We start from the raw sequence: 21,889 nt of genomic DNA, 5'->3' as shown, positions 1-21,889 counted from the left end.
AGCAATATTTTTTATTTTACCTTTATTTAGCTAACGTGGCAATTGTTTTCTCTCACAATTTTTTTCAAGAATGATAGCAGCCTACCCAAGAAATAACAAATATTGATAACCATCTAGATGTCACCTTTATACATAGCCTACTACTCAATGGGAGGGCATGGAAGGCGACACTGTGACAGTGCCCTTAGCTCCTGCTTGACAAGAACTACTGGCAACAGATGGGAAGTAGCTACCTAGTAGCCAATTTCAGGGTAACAGTCAAAGTAAGCACATGCATACATTTTACATTTACATTTAAGTCATTTAGCAGACGCTCTTATCCAGAGCGACTTACAAATTGGTGCGTTCACCTTAAGACATCCAGTGGAACAGCCACTTTACAATAGTGCATCTAAATCTTTTAAGGGGGGGGGTGAGAAGGATTACTTTATCCTATCCTAGGTATTCCTGAAAGAGGTGGGGTTTCAGGTGTCTCCGGAAGGTGGTGATTGACTCCGCTGTCCTGGCGTCGTGAGGGAGTTTGTTCCACCATTGGGGGGCCAGAGCAGCGAACAGTTTTGACTGGGCTGCACGGGAACTGTACTTCCTCAGTGGTAGGGAGGCGAGCAGGCCAGAGGTGGATGAACGCAGTGCCCTTGTTTGGGTGTAGGGCCTGATCAGAGCCTGGAGGTACTGAGGTGCCGTTCCCCTCACAGCTCCGTAGGCAAGCACCATGGTCTTGTAGCGGATGCGAGCTTCAACTGGAAGCCAGTGGAGAGAGCGGAGGAGCGGGGTGACGTGAGAGAACTTGGGAAGGTTGAACACCAGACGGGCTGCGGCGTTCTGGATGAGTTGTAGGGGTTTAATGGCACAGGCAGGGAGCCCAGCCAACAGCGAGTTGCAGTAATCCAGACGGGAGATGACAAGTGCCTGGATTAGGACCTGCGCTGCTTCCTGTGTGAGGCAGGGTCGTACTCTGCGGATGTTGTAGAGCATGAACCTACAAGAACGGGCCACCGCCTTGATGTTAGTTGAGAACGACAGGGTGTTGTCCAGGATCACGCCAAGGTTCTTAGCGCTCTGGGAGGAGGACACAATGGAGTTGTCAACCGTGATGGCGAGATCATGGAACGGGCAGTCCTTCCCCCGGGAGGAAGAGCAGCTCCGTCTTGCCGAGGTTCAGCTTGAGGTGGTGATCCGTCATCCACACTGATATGTCTGCCAGACATGCAGAGATGCGATTCGCCACCTGGTCATCAGAAGGGGGAAAGGAGAAGATTAATTGTGTGTCGTCTGCATAGCAATGATAGGAGAGACCATGTGAGGTTATGACAGAGCCAAGTGACTTGGTGTATAGCGAGAATAGGAGAGGGCCTAGAACAGAGCCCTGGGGACGCCAGTGGTGAGAGCGCGTGGTGAGGAGACAGATTCTCGCCACGCCACCTGGTAGGAGCGACCTGTCAGGTAGGACGCAATCCAAGCGTGGGCCGCGCCGGAGATGCCCAACTCGGAGAGGGTGGAGAGGAGGATCTGATGGTTCACAGTATCGAAGGCAGCCGATAGGTCTAGAAGGATGAGAGCAGAGGAGAGAGAGTTAGCTTTAGCAGTGCGGAGGGCCTCCGTGATACAGAGAAGAGCAGTCTCAGTTGAATGACTAGTCTTGAAACCTGACTGATTTGGATCAAGAAGGTCATTCTGAGAGAGATAGCGGAGAGCTGGCCAAGGACGGCACGTTCAAGAGTTTTGGAGAGAAAAGAAAGAAGGGATACTGGTCTGTAGTTGTTGACATCGGAGGGATCGAGTGTAGGTTTTTTCAGAAGGGGTGCAACTCTCGCTCTCTTGAAGACAGAAGGGACGTAGCCAGCGGTCAGGGATGAGTTGATGAGCGAGGTGAGGTAAGGGAGAAGGTCTCCGGAAATGGTCTGGAGAAGAGAGGAGGGAATAGGGTCAAGCGGGCAGGTTGTTGGGCGGCCGGCCGTCACAAGACGCGAGATTTCATCTGAGAGAGAGGGGAGAAAGAGGTCAGAGCACAGGGTAGGGCAGTGTGAGCAGAACCAGCGGTGTCGTTTGACTTAGCAAACGAGGATCGGATGTCGTCGACCTTCTTTTCAAAATGGTTGACGAAGTCATCTGCAGAGAGGGAGGAGGGGGAGGGGGAGGAGGATTCAGGAGGGAGGAGAAGGTGGCAAAGAGCTTCCTAGGGTTAGAGGCAGATGCTTGGACTTTAGAGTGGTAGAAAGTGGCTTTAGCAGCAGAGACAGAAGAGGAAAATGTAGAGAGGAGGGAGTGAAAGGATGCCAGGTCCGCAGGAGGCGAGTTTTCCTCCATTTCCGCTCGGCTGCCCGGAGCCCTGTTCTGTGAGCTCGCAATGAGTCGTCGAGCCACGGAGCAGGAGGGGAGGACCGAGCCGGCCTGGAGGATAGGGGACATAGAGAATCAAGGGATGCAGAAAGGGAGGAGAGGAGGGTTGAGGAGGCAGAATCAGGAGATAGGTTGGAGAAGGTTTGAGCAGAGGGAAGAGATGATAGGATGGAAGAGGAGAGAGTAGCGGGGGGGAGAGAGAGCGAAGATTGGGACGGCGCGATACCATCCGAGTAGGGGCAGTGTGGGAAGTGTTGGATGAGAGCAAGAGGGAAAAGGATACAAGGTAGTGGTCGGAGACTTGGAGGGGAGTTGCAGTGAGGTTAGTGGAAGAACAGCATCTAGTAAAGATGAGGTCGAGCGTATTGCCTGCCTTGTGAGTAGAGGGGGAAGGTGAGAGGGTGAGGTCAAAAGAGGAGAGGAGTGGAAAGAAGGAGGCAGAGAGGAATGAGTCAAAGGTAGACGTGGGGAGGTTAAAGTCGCCCAGAACTGTGAGAGGTGAGCCATCCTCAGGAAAGGAGCTTATCAAGGCATCAAGCTCATTGATGAACTCTCCGAGGGAACCTGGAGGGCGATAAATGATAAGGATGTTAAGCTTGAAAGGGCTGGTAACTGTGACAGCATGGAATTCAAAGGAGGCGATAGACAGATGGGTAAGGGGAGAAAGAGAGAATGACCACTTGGGAGAGATGAGGATCCCGGTGCCACCACCCCGCTGACCAGAAGCTCTCGGGGTGTGCGAGAACACGTGGGCGGACGAAGAGAGAGCAGTAGGAGTAGCAGTGTTATCTGTGGTGATCCATGTTTCCGTCAGTGCCAAGAAGTCGAGGGACTGGAGGGAGGCATAGGCTGAGATGAACTCTGCCTTGTTGGCCGCAGATCGGCAGTTCCAGAGGCTACCGGAGACCTGGAACTCCACGTGGGGTCGTGCGCGCTGGGACCACCAGATTAGAGTGGCCGCGGCCACGCGGTGTGGAGCGTTTGTATGGTCTGTCCAGAGAGGAGAGAACAGGGATAGACAGACACATAGTTGACAGGCTACAGAAGAGGCTACGCTAATGCAAAGGAGATTGGAATGACAAATGGACTACACGTCTCGAATGTTCAGAAAGTTAAGCTTACGTAGCAGGAATCTTATTGACTAAAATAATTCAAATGATACAGTACTGCTGAAGTAGGCTAGCTGGCAGTGGCTGCGTTGTTGTTGTTCTATCTCTATAGTGCTGTTTCTTGTATTATGGTCTCTTGTTTCTTTAGAGGTTTCACTTTGTTGTCCTTTTCTTTTCCTTTTCTTCTGTCCTTATTTTGTCTTCCTTTCTTCTGTTAACTAGATATTTTTTGTTGTTATTCTTTGTAAGCTAGCTAGCTTCTTCCAGGAGAGTCCCTAGCAACTGCTTAGCAACAAGTAAACAATTCAGCTAGCAATTCAGCTAGCTAAGATAACTGTACAATTTTATGAAAAATAGTTACTTCTTCAAAAGCCTGTCTTTTTGGTTTGTTCCTTGTTTTGTCTTCTATTGAGTCTTGCAGTTTTCTCTTGATTTTTTCGATGTACTTCACTCTAAAAAACCATTTAAATCTCAATATATACAGGAGCTCATTTTTCAGCAGCTGCTCAATTTGGAACTCCGGAACACATGAATACAACGCATGAAGCAACAGTACACACATAATGAATACTTTTAATAAAAAATAATCAATCATCAGTTTTATAACTGAAATGTACAATTATTTGTGTAAAACTAACTGTGATATGCGACTCAAACTCATCCTCTGGTTTAAAAACGAATTCCAAACTCTCGCGATATGGTAGCTCAAATATGTACGGTAGTTGCGTGGTTAGAAACGGAAGACAAAAAACACCGCTCAATCAAAACCGTCTAACCTATAGCAGAGCGCTTTCGACACACCTACTAATTTCCACACGCCCACTACTTTCCTTTCGACCAACACACCCACTTGCCCATACTCCGGTCGCCATATTGGAATGCAGCTACCCCCTTCAGTATCTCATTGGCTGTTCCGCTGTTCGAAGTGGAAAGCGGGAGGAAGTGGAAGAGGTACGACAAAGCTTGACAGAAGAGGACAGAAATAATGTATGTATTTATTTATTTTTTAAATCAAATTGGTGTTTATGTTATTGATGTATATTTCATAAAGTTACGTGAATAATGATAATCAATGCCGTTATAATTTGCCACATCTAAACATTAGTCGGGGATCATAAAAATAGTTAGCCTAGGTAGCAAGCTAGTTAGCATGAACTGTTTTCCTTTGCTAACAAGTTGTCAAACCAAAGCCGTATCAGCTGTAGTTCAGCCATTTTTAAAAGTGTAACTATCTATACTGTTTGACTAAGCTTCCCAGCAAACGCTCCAAACAACGCCTGTAGCTGATAAAACAGTGTCATACAGATGAACTGCTACTGAGCTCAAAAGGGCTGTTGTGTTGCAGAATGGACGTAACGACGTGTCTGAAGTCTCTCCTGCTGGCCATCCACCAGTACAGAGACAACAGGACGGCCCATAACGCTGCCCAGCTGCAGAAACAAGTGGAGGTCAGTTTCAACATGTCTACTTTGTGAGATATATCAACGTGACACTGAGCACGGTTACATGCACACAATACGAGTTGGGAGTGAACGTTATTTATAATAAGGGTTACAGAAAATTGGACCACTGAAATGAAAATGGATGGGCCTCCCTTCAGCAAAATACATTTGACCTAAACTCTCCCTGAATGCTTGAAGAAAGCAAGGGACCCTCCCCTATACCCCCCAAAATTATTAAAATATAACGTAGATAACAGAGAACTTGTCCACCGTTTATCCTCACTTCTTGGACAGACCAGAGCCTTCGATATGCAGTTTTAGAAACTGTTATTCATCCTGTAAGCATTACATGGCAACGCAGGAATTTTGATAGTGCACAGGTCTGCGGGCCAGAAGGTTGTGGGTTTGCAGACCACTTTGGACAAGAGTAGGGGTTGGAATGATCTCCTTTAGTGTAAAAACATTGCATGAATCTATCATCGTATTTGCAGGTCAGGAAAAAAATAGCAGCTCTACGTCATTTTACATATTAGCAGAATCTATTTCTATACCTTTTTAAATGACCAAAATTACAGTCTAAGAATGGCCAGGGAGATAGATATATGTGTTGTTCTTGTCATATTTTTCCAATGCCATATCGATGTATCTGGTTTGCAACGAAACTGTCCCTGTTTGCAAATATTAAAACCTGAGACGTCATTAGGAATCTGAGCACGGTACTTTCGAAAGTTAGGCCTACCTTTCCATCCCAGCCAGAGTAGTCCTACCTTTCCATCCCAGCCAGAGTAGGCCTACCTTTCCATCCCAGCCAGAGTAGGCCTACTGACGCAGAAAAATGGAAGCTTTAACTGCTGGCTGCTCTTCTTCTGTTGCTTAACTCAACGAGAGAAGGTCACAAGTGTTTCCCTAAAAGCTGTCTTGGTTGAAACATTTTCTATTGTACAGAAAGTGAATAGCTTAATCAATTGATTGCTTGTGAAGTAAAGTATATATTTTTGTCTCCTCAGCTACAGAAAGTTGTAGCTCAGCCTATGAATGTCAAAGAAACAAAACAATGATATCACTATATGCATCGCAGTCATGTTTTTCTAGGGTGTTTTACTGCTTGTTTCAAGCATAAAATATTTGCGGACCAAAGCGCTGTTATAGATCACTTTATATAATCGGATCTGTTTTAGTTTTCTTCCAAATCTTAAGCTTACAAGGGGTAGGCCTGTGCTTTTTTGCCATTTAGTTTAATGAAAGGTAGGAATATAGCATATCCCCTCATTTCGAGTCTTGGTTTTAACAGCCCTTCCACTGACACATAGGTAGGTTGGTTGGTGAAGGAATTGACCGTTAAATCTATGCATATAGCAGCCTATAGCCTAATTTTTGTCTGTCGAACAGGTAGGCATGCCTCTTGTTTCTTAAATAGGAAGAAATAGGCTTCAACACAAAGCCCTCTTGTTAGTAAAGTCAAACTAAAATGAAGACGGTTGAAATGAATTATACCTACTGGAATTTGCCTACTTTCAGCACCATGAGCTGTCCACTTCTGATTGATTGTGCCAAAGCTGCTGCTTCAATTTGCTTCAAATACGCAGCTAAAATGCAAATTAAGCTGTTTACATGTCTTGCCATAATCGGTTTATTATCTAATTATTAGTGTGTAAATGTGTGTGTGTGTGTTGTGTGTGTGTGTAGGAGCTGTCAGGAATGCAGTGTGTTCGTCTGCTGTCGTCGGGCCAGGTCCTCCCCAGTGAGTGTGTCTGTGGACTTGTGGAGTTGGCAGGAGACCCTAACACTAGCCCCGCACTCACCGGAACCATAATCTCTCTACTGGCCCAACTAGGTACACACACAAATTCCCAACACATTTCAGTCATACTATTTTTGTCAACAGCTGACAATGTTTCTCTCACTCCAAAATAATACAAAACCAATTGAACTTGTGTTGGTGTGTGTGTTCTCTCCCCCAGTCTGTGATGATGAGAGCAGAGATGTTCTCCAGAGCAGTTATAACCTGACCAGCACTCTGGCCTCCATCATCCACTGCCACAGCTCCACCCCCAGGGAGCCGCTGGTACTACAAGTAAGGACAGAACTCTCCATATTGCCTGACAATCAGACTGGGATACCTCTGATTCACAGTCTAACATTAATGTCATACGTTTGTTTGGAAGTGCGTTCAGATTCCTATCTCCTGAACCATGTAAACACGCGCATGAGCTCGGCAAGTATGCATGCGTCACGTGCATGTATTTTCATCTTGTGGGCATGCTTCACGTGATAGAAATCTGAATCAGTACCAGCACTTTGAAATATTTATGCATTTATACTTTCCTGTGGATATATTGTGAGACATTCCTACCTGAAAAAGGACCAACCACACGGACAACTGGTAAAGTAACATTTTATTCAGCATTCTGGCTTGTAGAGGTCGTGAGAGAACTCTCCTGCTCCAAACACTAATTTCTCCCCGACGTAGAATTATATGAAATCAACGTCTGGTCTTCAGGCTACTCACCAGAATGAAATGATGAAACTTAACCAGGGGTCATGAACCCTGGTCTTGGAGAATTACAGCGCTACACAAAGCCACAGCTCTGGTGGGAAACATGGCTGTAGAATGTGATGTTCAACTACTACTGTAGTAACTCTGTGTGTCTCAGTGTCTAAAGGTGCTACAGACTCACATATAACTGCTGTAGTAACTCTGTCTCATTGTTTAAACCCTGTTTGGGATAGGGGGCAGCATTTTCACGTTTGGATGAAAAGCGTGCCCAGAGTAAACTGCCTGCTACTCAGTCCCAGTTGCTAATATATGCATATAGATTTGGATAGAAAACACTCTGAAGTTTCTAAAAACTGTTTGAATGATGTCTGTGAGTATAACAGAACTCATATGGCAGGCAAACACCTGAGAAAAATCCAACCAGGAAGTGGGAAATCTGAGGTTTGTAGTTTTTCAAAGCTTGGCCTATCGAAAACACAGTGCCTATGGGGTCAAATTGCACTTCTTAAGGCTTCCATTAGATGTCCACTGTCTTTAGAAACTTGTTTGAGGCTTCTACTGTAAAGGAGGGGCTCATAAAGGCTCTTTGAGTCAGTAGTCTGGCAGAGTGCCACAAGCTCGTGATGCTTGTTCACGTGAGAAGTAGCTCTCGTTCCATTGCTTTTCTACAGACAGGAATTCTCCGGTTGGAACATTATTGAAGATTTATGTTAAAAACATCCTAAAGATTGATTCTATACATCATTTGACATGTTTCTACCGACTGTAACAGAACTTTGGACAGAACATTTGGACTTTGTCTGGACCTAGTGCTCGCACCTCATGAAGATGGATTACTGGGCTGAACGCGCTAACAACAAGGAGGAATTTGGACATAAATTATGAACTTTATCGAACAAATCAAACTTTTATTGTGGAACTGGGATTCCTGGGAGCGCAATCTGATGAAGCTCATCAAAGGTAAGTCAATATTTATAATGCTATTTCTGACTAATGTTGACTCGAACATGGTGGATATTTCTTTGGCTGGTTTGGTCTCTGAGCGCCGTACTCAGATTATTGCATGGTGTGCCTTTTCCGTAAAGTAAAAAAAAATCTTTAATTCTGTGAATAACACTTGTATCTTTTATCAATGTTTATTATGAGTATTTCTGGAAATTGATGTGGCTCTCTGCAAAATCACCGGATGTTTTGGAAGCAAAACATTACTGAACGTAACGCCAATGTAAACTGAGATTTTTGGATATAAAAATGCACTTTATCGAACAAAACATACATGTATTGTGTAACATGATGTCCTATGAGTGTCATCTGATGAAGATCATCAAAGGTTAGTGATTATTTTTTATCTATATTTCTGCTTTTTGTGACTCCTATCTTTGGCTGGAAAAATGGCTGTGTGTGTTTTTGTGACTTGGCTCTGACCTAACATAATCATATGTTGTGCTTTCGCTGTAAAGCCTTTTTGAAATCGGACACGATGGGTAGATAAACTTCTTGTTAATCTTTCATTTGGTGTAAGTTACATATTTCGGAGAAATATTTTGAATTTCGCGCACTGCCTTTTCAGCGGAATGTTGTCGAGGGGTGCCGCTAGCGGAACCCCTAGCCACAAGAAGTTTTAAAGGTGCTCCAAACTCACGTATAACTGCTGTAGTAACTCTGTGTGTCTCAGTGTTTAAAGGTGCTACAGAGACTCACCTATAACGGACAGATATTCTACTGTGCCAACTACATCCATGAGCTCATAGACTTTCTGATGAGTAACATGTAAGATACCTCTCCTCTCTCTCTTCTCCCACTCCACAGTATAGCAGAGGTGAATGTTTACATGTAAGTATTAATTTTGTCCCCTTTGTATACCCCCCCTCCAGCCAGTCGCACAATGATGACATCACCATGCCGTGCCTGGGTTTGATGGCTAACCTGGTTCGCTACAACCTGTCAGTCCAGACTCACATTAAAGCTCTGGTGAGGACCACCCTCTCTCTACCGCCGTCCATCCAGCTTTTCCATTTAACCCTTACTCACCCTCTTTTCTCTCCTTCGTTCTCTTTGATGGAACGGCTTGTTGTAATGGGAAGGCATTCTACTGAACGTTGGTTAACATCTGGGTGTGTGTGTTCCTACAGAGCAATGTGAAGGCGTTCTACTGAACGTTGGTTAACATCTGGGTGTGTGTGTGTTCCTACAGAGCAATGGGAAGGTGTTCTACTGAACGTTGGTTAACATCTGGGTGTGTGTGTGTTCCTACAGAGCAATGTGAAGGCGTTCTACTGAACGTTGGTTAACGTCTGGGTGTGTGTGTGTTCCTACAGAGCAATGGGAAGGCGTTCTACTGAACGTTGGTTAACATATGGGTGTGTGTGTGTTCCTACAGAGCAATGTGAAGGCGTTCTACTGAACGTTGGTTAACATATGGGTGTGTGTGTTCCTACAGAGCAATGTGAAGGCGTTCTACTGAACGTTGGTTAACATATGGGTGTGTGTGTTCCTACAGAGCAATGTGAAGGTGTTCTACTGAACGTTGGTTAACATCTGGGTGTGTGTGTTCCTACAGAGCAATGTGAAGGTGTTCTACTGAACGTTGGTTAACATATGGGTGTGTGTGTTCCTACAGAGCAATGTGAAGGTGTTCTACCGAACGTTGGTTAACATCTGGGTGTGTGTGTGTTCCTACAGAGCAATGTGAAGGTGTTCTACTGAACGTTGGTTAACATATGGGTGTGTGTGTTCCTACAGAGCAATGTGAAGGTGTTCTACTGAACGTTGGTTAACATCTGGGTGTGTGTGTTCCTACAGAGCAATGTGAAGGTGTTCTACTGAACGTTGGTTAACATCTGGGTGTGTGTGTTCCTACAGAGCAATGTGAAGGTGTTCTACTGAACGTTGGTTAACATATGGGTGTGTGTGTTCCTACAGAGCAATGTGAAGGTGTTCTACCGAACGTTGGTTAACATCTGGGTGTGTGTGTGTTCCTACAGAGCAATGTGAAGGTGTTCTACTGAACGTTGGTTAACATATGGGTGTGTGTGTTCCTACAGAGCAATGTGAAGGTGTTCTACTGAACGTTGGTTAACATCTGGGTGTGTGTGTTCCTACAGAGCAATGTGAAGGTGTTCTACTGAACGTTGGTTAACGTCTGGGTGGGTGTGTGTGTTCCTACAGAGCAATGTGAAGGTGTTCTACTGAACGTTGGTTAACATCTGGGTGTGTGTGTTCCTACAGAGCAATGTGAAGGTGTTCTACTGAACGTTGGTTAACGTCTGGGTGGGTGTGTGTGTTCCTACAGAGCAATGTGAAGGTGTTCTACTGAACGTTGGTTAACATCTGGGTGTGTGTGTGTTCCTACAGAGCAATGTGAAGGTGTTCTACTGAACGTTGGTTAACATCTGGGTGTGTGTGTGTTCCTACAGAGCAATGTGAAGGCATTCTACTGAACGTTGGTTAACGTCTGGGTGTGTGTGTGTTCCTACAGAGCAATGTGAAGGTGTTCTACTGAACGTTGGTTAACGTCTGGGTGTGTGTGTGTTCCTACAGAGCAATGTGAAGGTGTTCTACTGAACGTTGGTTAACATCTGGGTGTGTGTGTGTTCCTACAGAGCAATGTGAAGGTGTTCTACTGAACGTTGGTTAACATATGGGTGTGTGTGTGTTCCTACAGAGCAATGTGAAGGCGTTCTACTGAACGTTGGTTAACATCTGGGTGTGTGTGTGTTCCTACAGAGCAATGTGAAGGTGTTCTACCGAACCCTGATTAACTTCCTGGCCCACAACAGTTTGACGGTGGTGGTGTTCGCTCTCTCCATACTAGCCAGCCTCACTCTCAATGAAGATGTGGGGGAGAAGGTAACACAGAGACACACACACACACAGAGACACACACACACACAGAGACACACACACACAGACACAGAGACACACAGAGAGAGACACACACACACACAGAGACACACACACACACACACAGAGACACACACACACACACAGATACACACAGAGACACACACACACAGATACACACAGAGACACACTCACAGATACACACAGAGACACACTCACGCACGCACAGAGACACACTCACGCACGCACAGAGACACACTCACGCACGCACAGAGACACACTCACGCACGCACAGAGACACACTCACGCACGCACAGAGACACACTCACGCACGCACAGAGACACACTCACGCACGCACAGAGACACACTCACGCACGCACAGAGACACACTCACGCACGCACAGAGACACACTCACGCACGCACAGAGACACACTCACGCACGCACAGAGACACACTCACGCACGCACAGAGACACACTCACTCACGCACGCACAGAGACACACTCACTCACGCACGCACAGAGACACACTCACGCACGCACAGAGACACAGAGACACACTCACGCACAGAGACACAGAGACACACTCACGCACAGAGACACAGAGACACACTCACGCACGCACAGAGACACACTCACGCACGCACAGAGACACAGAGACACACTCACGCACAGAGACACAGAGACACACTCACGCACGCACAGAGACACACACTGACGCACGCACAGAGACACACACTCACGCACGCACAGAGACACACACTCACGCACGCACAGAGACACACACTCACGCACGCACAGAGACACACACTCACGCACGCACAGAGACACACACTCACGCACGCACAGAGACACACACGCACGCACAGAGACACAGAGACACACTCACGCACAGAGACACAGAGACACACTCACGCACGCACAGAGACACACTCACGCACGCACAGAGACACACTCACGCACGCACAGAGACACACTCACGCACGCACAGAGACACACTCACGCACGCACAGAGACACACTCACGCACGCACAGAGACACACTCACGCACGCACAGAGACACACTCACGCACGCACAGAGACACACTCACGCACACGCACAGAGACACACTCACGCACACGCACAGGGACACACTCACGCACGCACAGGGACACACTCACGCACGCACAGGGACACACTCACGCACGCACAGGGACACACTCACGCACGCACAGAGACACACTCACGCACGCACAGAGACACACTCACGCACGCACAGAGACACACTCACTCACGCACAGAGACACACACTCACGCACGCACAGAGACACACACTGACGCACGCACAGAGACACACACTGACGCACGCACAGAGACACACACTGACGCACGCACAGAGACACACACTGACGCACGCACAGAGACACACACTGACGCACGCACAGAGACACACACTGACGCACGCACAGAGACACACACTGACGCACGCACAGAGACACACACTCACGCACGCACAGAGACACACACTCACGCACGCACAGAGACACACACTCACGCACGCACAGAGACACACACTCACGCACGCACAGAGACACACACTCACGCACGCACAGAGACACACACTCACGCACGCACAGAGACACACACTCACGCACGCACAGAGACACACACTCACGCACGCACAGAGACACACACTCACGCACGCACAGAGACACACACTCACGCACGCACAGAGACACACACTCACGCACGCACAGAGACACACACTCACGCACGCACAGAGACACACACTCACGCACGCACAGAGACACACACTCACGCACGCACAGAGACACACACTCACGCACGCACAGAGACACACACTCACGCACGCACAGAGACACACACTCACGCACGCACAGAGACACACACTCACGCACGCACAGAGACACACACTCACGCACGCACAGAGACACACACTCACGCACGCACAGAGACACACACTCACGCACGCACAGAGACACACACTCACGCACGCACAGAGACACACACTCACGCACGCACAGAGACACACACTCACGCACGCACAGAGACACACACTCACGCACGCAGAGACCCACACAATGACACGCAGAGACCCACACAATGACACGCAGAGACCCACACAATGACACGCAGAGACCCACACAATGACACGCAGAGACCCACACAATGACACGCAGAGACCCACACAATGACACGCAGAGACCCACACAATGACACGCAGAGACCCACACAATGACACGCAGAGACCCACACAATGACACGCAGAGACCCACACAATGACACGCAGAGACCCACACAATGACACGCAGAGACCCACACAATGACACGCAGAGACCCACACAATGACACGCAGAGACCCACACAATGACACGCAGAGACCCACACAATGACACGCAGAGACCCACACAATGACACGCAGAGACCCACACAATGACACGCAGAGACCCACACAATGACACGCAGAGACACACAATGACACGCAGAGACACACACAATGACACGCAGAGACACACACAATGACACGCAGAGACACACACACACACACACACAATGACACGCAGAGACACACACACACACACACACACAATGACATGCAGAGACACACACACACAATGACATGCAGAGACACACACACACAATGACATGCAGAGACACACACACACACACACACAATGACATGCAGAGACACACACACACACACACAATGACACGCAGAAACACACAATGACACGCAGAGACACACACAATGACACGCAGAGACACACACAATGACACGCAGAGACACACACAATGACACGCAGAGACACATACAATGACACGCAGAGACACACACAATGACACGCAGAGACACACACACACACACACAATGACACGCAGAGACACACACACACACACACACAATGACATGCAGAGACACACACACACAATGACATGCAGAGACACACACACACACACACACAATGACATGCAGAGACACACACACACACACACACAATGACATGCAGAGACACACACACACACACACAATGACACGCAGAGACACACACACACACACACACAATGACATGCAGAGACACACACACAGACACCAAGGTTTTCTCTACCTTTAGTTCTGGTGGTGACAACTCTCTGGCTGGGCTCTGTGACTTGTGTGTGTTTCAGCTGTTCCATTCTAAGAACATCCACCAGACATTCCAGCTGATCTTTAACATCATCGTCAACGGCGACGGAACCCTAACCAGGAAGTACTCTGTAGACCTACTGGTGGACCTGCTAAAGAACCCCAAGATGGCGGACTACCTGACTAGGTATACACACACACACACACACACACACACACACATATATATAGTTTTATAGAAGTAATGTTGTTTATGTCTCTCCCTCCTCTCTGTAGGTATGAACACTTCTCAGTGTGCGTGTCCCAGGTGTTGGGTCTGCTACATGTTAAAGACCCGCACTCTGCTGCCAAGGTGTTGGAGCTGCTCCTGGCTCTGTGTGGTGTGTCAGGCCTGAGGTCTCTGCTGTGTGAGGTCGTGTTCCGTCCCGCCGCCCCACGGCTCCAAGCTGCCAGCCGCAGACAGGGGGCGGGCATAGACGCAGGGCAGAAAACCGAGCCGGGCTTAGCTCTCATCCAATGGCTGAGCTCTCCGGCTGAGGGGGAGGAGTTATGCTGTCTACAGGCCCTGCAGCTGCTGACTGAACTACTGGAAGTACGGCAGCCCTACACGGACACATAGAACTAAAAGTGGAAACCTGGATTTCACTACAACGCTTTCACCAATTCAGTCTAGCACAGTGATGACTCCTGCAGATAAAGGGACATGCACTGATTGGCTCTTTGTCCTGGTGTTTTTCCCTCCAGGAGGCGTTGGGTTCACAGGTCGTGTCTGTGTGCGTGTTGGGCTTCGTTGAGTTGTTGGTTCCAGTGGTGTTGGATCTACTGCAGGGACTGGACCCAGCCGCACCAGACAGCCAGCTCAGAACACACTGCATACGCACAACACACACCACCAGCCTGCTGCTAAATATCCTTTACGTGTGTGTGTGTGTTAGTGTGTGTGTTAGTGTGTGTGTTAGTGTGTGTATCAGCCTTAACTCTTCCACTGCTGTGTAGTGAGGACTCGGTGTGTAGGGTGGTGTCTCGTCAGATGAGCTCCCAGCTCTGTCTCTCTCAGGTGGAACTACTGCTCTCCTGTTGCCATAACAATGACCCGCTCACCTGCCCCCTCACCGGCCACGACAGTAGCCTCAGGTCAGTGACCACACACACCCTCAGAACATACACACACACAGAACATGGTTTTTAACACCTGTGTGTGTTCCAGTCAGGTGTGTGGTGAGGCTGTGTTGAAGGCTGTGGAGTTGATGAGTAAACTGAGACAGCAGGTGAAGGACATGGAGACCAGCTTCTACAGAATACTACAGGTACACACACACACACACCTGTGGAGCCGAGCTTAAAGATTGCCATAGTTAAATGTCTCTCCCTACAGGACCAGAGGATGGTCACGCCCCTCTCTCTGGCGCTGACGTCCAGTCACAGAGAGCATGTTCAGACCGGGCTTCGTCTACTGTTGGAGGCCACGCCTCTCCCAGACTTCCCTTCGCTGGTGTGAGTGATTGAACACATACCCACATGTTTAGTCAGTCAGTGTTTATTCTGACTGCTGCCTGTGTCTCAGTCTAGGGGAGAGCATCGCTGCCAACAATGCATATCGCCAGAGGGAGGCTGAGCTGTCTGTCAAACGGGTTGCTGTGCAACAGGATGTCCCAGCCCCAATGGGGAAAAGCCTATCAGGGCCTTCTCCCTCCAGCCCCTCCCACAGCATTCACAGCCTCATAGAGAAACTACAGAACGGCATGGAGGTGTGTGCGTCTGTATTCTGACGTGTGTTGTAGATGGTGTGTGTGAGTCTGTATTCTGACGTGTGTTGTAGATGGTGTGTGTGAGTCTGTATTCTGACGTGTGTTGTAGATGGTGTGTGTGAGTCTGTATTCTGACGTGTGTTGTAGATGGTGTGTGTGAGTCTGTATTCTGACGTGTGTTGTAGATGGTGTGTGTGAGTCTGTATTCTGACGTGTGTTGTAGATGGTGTGTGTGAGTCTGTATTCTGACGTGTGTTGTAGATGGTGTGTGTGAGTCTGTATTCTGACGTGTGTTGTAGATGGTGTGTGTGAGTCTGTATTCTGACGTGTGTTGTAGATGGTGTGTGTGAGTCTGTATTCTGACGTGTGTTGTAGATGGTGTGTGTGCGTCTGTATTCTGACGTGTGTTGTAGATGGTGTGTGTGAGTCTGTATTCTGACGTGTGTTGTAGATGGTGTGTGTGAGTCTGTATTCTGACGTGTGTTGTAGATGGTGTGTGTGAGTCTGTATTCTGACGTGTGTTGTAGATGGTGTGTGTGAGTCTGTATTCTGACGTGTGTTGTAGATGGTGTGTGTGAGTCTGTATTCTGACGTGTGTTGTAGATGGTGTGTGTGAGTCTGTATTCTGACGTGTGTTGTAGATGGTGTGTGTGAGTCTGTATTCTGACGTGTGTTGTAGATGGTGTGTGTGAGTCTGTATTCTGACGTGTGTTGTAGATGGTGTGTGTGTGTGAGTCTGTATTCTGACCTGTGTTGTAGATGGTGTGTGTGAGTCTGTATTCTGACGTGTGTTGTAGATGGTGTGTGTGAGTCTGTATTCTGACGTGTGTTGTAGATGGTGAGTGTGAGTCTGTATTCTGACGTGTGTTGTAGATGGTGTGTGTGAGTCTGTATTCTGACGTGTGTTGTAGATGGTGTGTGTGTGAGTCTGTATTCTGACGTGTGTTGTAGATGGTGTGTGTGAGTCTGTATTCTGACGTGTGTTGTAGATGGTGTGTGTGAGTCTGTATTCTGACGTGTGTTGTAGATGGTGTGTGTGAGTCTGTATTCTGACGTGTGTTGTAGATGGTGTGTGTGAGTCTGTATTCTGACGTGTGTTGTAGATGGTGTGTGTGAGTCTGTATTCTGACCTGTGTTGTAGATGGTGTGTGTGACGTATATGTGTTGTAGTTGCAGGATCAGATGAAGGATGTGCGTGTGTCAGAGATCATGGATGTTTATGAACAGAAGATCTCCTCTCTGGCGGTGAGGATCTCCCCCAGACCTTCCAACTCCATACCTGTCAACTGATGGTCACTGTGGTGCTGTCAACTCTGATGGTCACTGTGGTGCTGTCAACTCTGATGGTCACGCTGGTGCTGTCAACTCTGATGGTTACTGTGGTGCTGTCAACTCTGATGGTCACTGTGGTGCTGTCAACTCTGATGGTCACGGTGCATTTGATGTAACCACCATGAGACATTTAATTGAGTTAGTATTGTAACTGCTTCTCTCTCCCTCTCTCTCCAGTCAAAGGAGGGGAGGTTACAGGATCTGTTAGAGGCCAAAGCTCTGGCTCTCTCTCAGGCTGACCGCCTCATCACTCAGTACCGCTGTCAACGAGCTCAGGCAGAGGCCGAGGTAACACACACACACACACAGACGCACATAAAGAGGCCTTGGCTTCTAACACAGATGGCCTTTGTCTCGGTCTCTCTGTAGGCACGTAAGCTAGCATCTATGCTGAAGGAGGCAGAACAGAGGAGAGAGGAGCTGCAGGTTCGTAACAGAAGAGTTAGCACATGCTAAGAGGTTTAGCGTTACTGTTCTGCTAAAGACTAGCTAGCAGATGCTAACAGGTGTGTGTCTGTTAGGTGGAGTTGGGCAGCCAGGTGCTGGAGGCAGAGAGGGCGAAGGGAGACATCGAGGAGTTGTTGCAACACAATGCTAGGCTGCAGGCTGACTCTCAGGAACACCAGTCTCTCAAAGGATCCTATAACCAGCTGCTTAACAGGTCACACTCTCACACGCTGATCTCTATGGTCTTCTCTACAAAGACGTTTCATATGCACGTATTTGATGATGCGATTCCTGTTCCTGTGTAGGTTTAATGAGAGTGAGCGTCTGTTGAAGGAGCTGCAGGCGGCTCATATCTCCCTCATTAAACAGATGGACACACTGAGAAAGACCCAGGACACACTACGACTACAGCATGACAAGTAAGACAGACACAGTAGCAATAAAAACATTCCCTCGCCAACTATTTACGATCATTTTTTCTTTCTCTTTTTCAGGGCTTTGTGTGAACTGAAAGAGAGGCAGGAGCAAATGAAATCCTTTCAATCAGAGCTTCAGCAGAGAAACTGTGACATCACAGGTCAGTTTGAGCTAAACCAGTTACCACTCTCTTACTCTCTCCTTCCCTCTCTTACTCCCAACCCCTTCTCTCTCCTACCTTCCCTCACTTTTACTGTCTCTCTTTCTCCCTTTCTCTCGCTAACTCTGTCCCTCTTCTCTCAGGTCTGCGTGGTGAGTTGCGGGGTCAGGAGGAGAGGGGGAGAGCGAAAGAGAAAGAGAGGGAAGAACTAGAGGAAACAGTGGATATTCTGAGGAAGGAACTCAACAAGACTGAGCTGGCCAGAAAAGACGCCAGCATCAGGGTAAGAACACACTGGTAAAGTATTAGAGGAGGGCTAGCTTGTACACAGTACTGAATAAGATAATAACCAACTCCACAAGGGGAGATCTAAATGATTATAATATAAAGTCCTTTCTGGCTAAGTCTGTGTCCCCTCTCCTTCCCTGTCCCGTCTCCTCTCCTGTCTACTCTCCTCTCCTTCACCCTCTCCTGTCCTTTCCTCCTGTCCCCTCTCGTGTCCTCTCCTCTCCAGGCATCCTCTCTGGAGCTGCAGAAAGCGCAGGTGGAGGCCAAACTGCAGAAGAAAGAGGACGAGCTGAACAAACACTCTTCTATGATCGCCATGATACACAGCCTCAGCTCTGGCAAACAGAAGAGTGACGTCAACCTGTCCCTCTGAGACACAAACACACACTGCCAATCTGTCTCTGTGACATCTGCACACACACACACAGGATCAGAAGGAATTGATATTTTTAAACTGATTTAGTAACTAATTTCTGTCATTTTAATGTACTGCTATCTGCATTTTTAAACCCATTGTCCATATATCCTGCATTTACCATTATTTTACCATCTGTTTTTCTGTCTGTTGTATTGACGCCTAAATAAATATTGACTGGTCTGATGATCAGTGTGTTTGGGATTTTATCTGTAGTGACATAGTGGGAACAGCAGGAGCCGAGTTTGAACCAGCAACCCAGTGTTTTATGGGACGAATGACCTGACCTCTTATCGAAGTCCAGACCTCTTAGCAGAGGCTGTAGTAGACTGGACTCACAGGTGGGGTACAGGACAGTGAAGGGGAGTTTTCGACATATCCAACTTCCCTACCAAAACCTACAGCACTGTGTACAGAGACACAGTAGGCATTTTGCTCTTTAAATGATCATCTGTGCCCCGGCCACACACGAACACACAGGCGAACGCACACATGCCCTACAATGTCCTCTGAATGTCATTCAGACTCTAATGCACCAGACAGCTTTCAAAGACTGGTGCCGTGTTGCCTTGGAGACCAGGCATATTTGACTAGGCCTACTCACTGATCCAAATGTTAAGAGGTGGAAAACAGGTTGGGGTTGAGCAGGCAACATGAGGTAGAAATCAAATAAGACTAGTAAAGTGAATGTATTTAATGTTCACAGTATAATGTGGAATGATCCAGTGCTATTATTATTATTATTATTATGGCAGTACGCTTCTCCTCAATATCAAAACATAAGGAAAACAAACATTCACAGATAACTAAATGGACCAATAGAAAATAATCACAGTACCTATACAATAGTAACATGTTATTTAACTGGTAACTACAGAGGAGGGGAAGTTTTTGGTCAAATAGTCTTGCTTAGCATAAGAAGCACTTGAATGTCCACTTTGAATAGGCCCATTTTCACCTCTAGGTCAACCTTGTCTTGATTCTGAAGCACTGCTACAGTATTGTGGTTATGGCTGTTAGCCCAGCTAGCACACTTGGTTCCTTGGAAGTTGTGGGAATGTACGTTTTTTTGGGGTTTCCCATTGGTTCTGGTAACAATGCCATACGTTTCCTGACCGTTAAAACGGAACTTTTCTAAACGTTCTGAGATTGGAAGTGAACATTTTGCCTGTTCTGGGAATGTACATTGTTAGGTTGCAGGGAGAATCTGCAAATGTTTTTCTATGGTTCTTATCGTGGAAATATTCGGTCAATCATATTTCACAAATACAGGAGCTTGTGAGTTCAAATAGACTTTTACTACATAACAAAAGCCGAGCTGGTTCATGAATACAAATGCCCTGACCTTGATTCTACCTGCACTTCGGTACCTATTGGACTCTGGTCTGGTTTGGAACTTTTTGCCTGTCCACGACCATTCTCTTGCCTACCCTTTTGGATGAATAAACATTGTAAGACTCCAACCATCTGCTTCCTGCGTCTGCATCTGAGTCTCGCCTTGTGCCTCGATAGGATAGGTGTGTAAGCAATATGATTATAGCTACACTTTGTATTGTGTAGGTGAAATTGTCATCATTGCTTATTTGCGTGTATGCAACTGGAGAATTATCCAATTGTCACCTTTCCACTTTGTCCTCCCCTGGGTCAATATCCCTTCCTTCTGTCTGAGGCACTGGTGTGTCTGCTGTGGCTGAACCCTCTTCTTCTTCTTCACCTTGTTGTCTCTCTGTCTTCCTCTCTTTCTTCTCCATTCTGAAGTAGTTTTCCACTCTGTTTTCATTTGGACCGTTTGTATTTGCTGGAGGGGGATAGGTGAGTTTAGGATGAGTTAGCAGGATTCAGACACACAAACAGCTAGTATGAGTAAATGCATTTAACCATAAGGACATGAATATTCCATGGATGTCTACCTGTGGCAGAGAGTGACTCTCCCTCTTCAGATGACCATGTTACGTCTGCATTGGGGCAGAAAATCTCGAGACAGTAAAGTAGCAGAAACTGAAAGCTGTTCATCAAAAGACACCTATGTAACCCTCCTCTCGGTTCATCAGGAGGTGGTTGTGTTAAATGGTTCAACAGATTATGATGTCATCATCATCATAACTTACCTCTCAGCAGGTAACATATCACTGCTGCTATAATCACTGCTGCTATTATTATACCAGTGATTGAACCTGGACTCAGTCCATCTGAAACTGAAGGAGAAAATACAGAGTATCAGTTTTATTGTTGAATGTGATCCTGTGACTTACAGTGAGGGGAAACAGTAAAAGTAAACTTTGTACCATCAGATAGTTTATCAGGTGTGATCTGCAGGTAGGTGAGGATCAGGTGTGTGTCTCTGGCAGTAGAGACTCTGCTCTATCATACTGGGCACATAATATGTGAGATACACAGATGCACTAAAAACACTCAGAACAAAGAGAGCAGCAGCGCCTGTTCTCTCTCTTCAAGTCCCCCTTCTGAGGCTGGCAGCCTGTTGAGAACAAGTGACAGTCTGAACCTCCCACCCACACAGCATCCACCTCTTCTATATTCAACGTACCAGAATTCACAATTTTAGTCTATGATTGACATGTTAGTCTACAGAAAATCTGTGAAAATAAATTAATGACACAACTTTACCAAAAACAATCAAAGTTTATGTATTAAAATCTTAAATATTGCCAGATTGGTTTTCACATCTATTTTACAAGGTGTTCATTATTGTAAATTGTAAGGTGTCC

General features: G+C 47.0%; 1 protein-coding gene across 2 annotated transcripts; it reads left to right on the top strand.

The window, feature by feature from the left end:
* Positions 1–4,326: 4,326 nt before the first annotated feature.
* On the top strand, positions 4,327–19,352 carry cip2a (cellular inhibitor of PP2A). Of its 2 annotated transcripts, none has more exons than XM_065019330.1 (22): positions 4,327–4,436; positions 4,795–4,897; positions 6,578–6,725; positions 6,853–6,965; positions 9,064–9,158; positions 9,263–9,359; positions 11,115–11,237; positions 14,398–14,543; positions 14,633–14,948; positions 15,101–15,263; positions 15,343–15,490; positions 15,564–15,663; positions 15,732–15,850; positions 15,921–16,104; positions 17,281–17,349; positions 17,614–17,724; positions 17,806–17,862; positions 17,958–18,097; positions 18,189–18,302; positions 18,378–18,460; positions 18,604–18,743; positions 18,975–19,352. In XM_065019330.1, exons 2-22 carry the CDS (start codon positions 4,796–4,798, stop codon positions 19,119–19,121), a joined length of 2,715 nt encoding a protein of 904 aa, XP_064875402.1. In that variant the 5' UTR covers positions 4,327–4,436; position 4,795; the 3' UTR covers positions 19,122–19,352. The 2 variants fall into 2 exon arrangements, with proteins under 2 accessions (XP_064875402.1, XP_064875401.1); XM_065019329.1 differs by having other exon boundaries at positions 17,275–17,349.
* Positions 19,353–21,889: the final 2,537 nt, after the last annotated feature.

This window comes from Oncorhynchus nerka, linkage group LG6 (assembly GCF_034236695.1).
Source record: "Oncorhynchus nerka isolate Pitt River linkage group LG6, Oner_Uvic_2.0, whole genome shotgun sequence".
Taxonomy (NCBI): Eukaryota; Metazoa; Chordata; class Actinopteri; order Salmoniformes; family Salmonidae; genus Oncorhynchus; species Oncorhynchus nerka.
The sequence above is the reverse complement of the archived record's forward strand: the minus strand, read 5'-3'. Positions and strand labels throughout refer to the sequence as shown.

Coding starts and splice junctions, on each gene's coding strand:
- cip2a (XM_065019329.1), top strand. CDS start 4,796: ATGGACGTAACGACGTGTCTGAAGTCTCTCCTGCTGGCCATCCACCAG. Junction 15,264..15,342: donor CACCACCAGCCTGCTGCTAA/ATATCCTTTACG, acceptor TAACTCTTCCAC/TGCTGTGTAGTGAGGACTCG. Junction 15,664..15,731: donor GCTTCTACAGAATACTACAG/GTACACACACAC, acceptor CTCTCCCTACAG/GACCAGAGGATGGTCACGCC.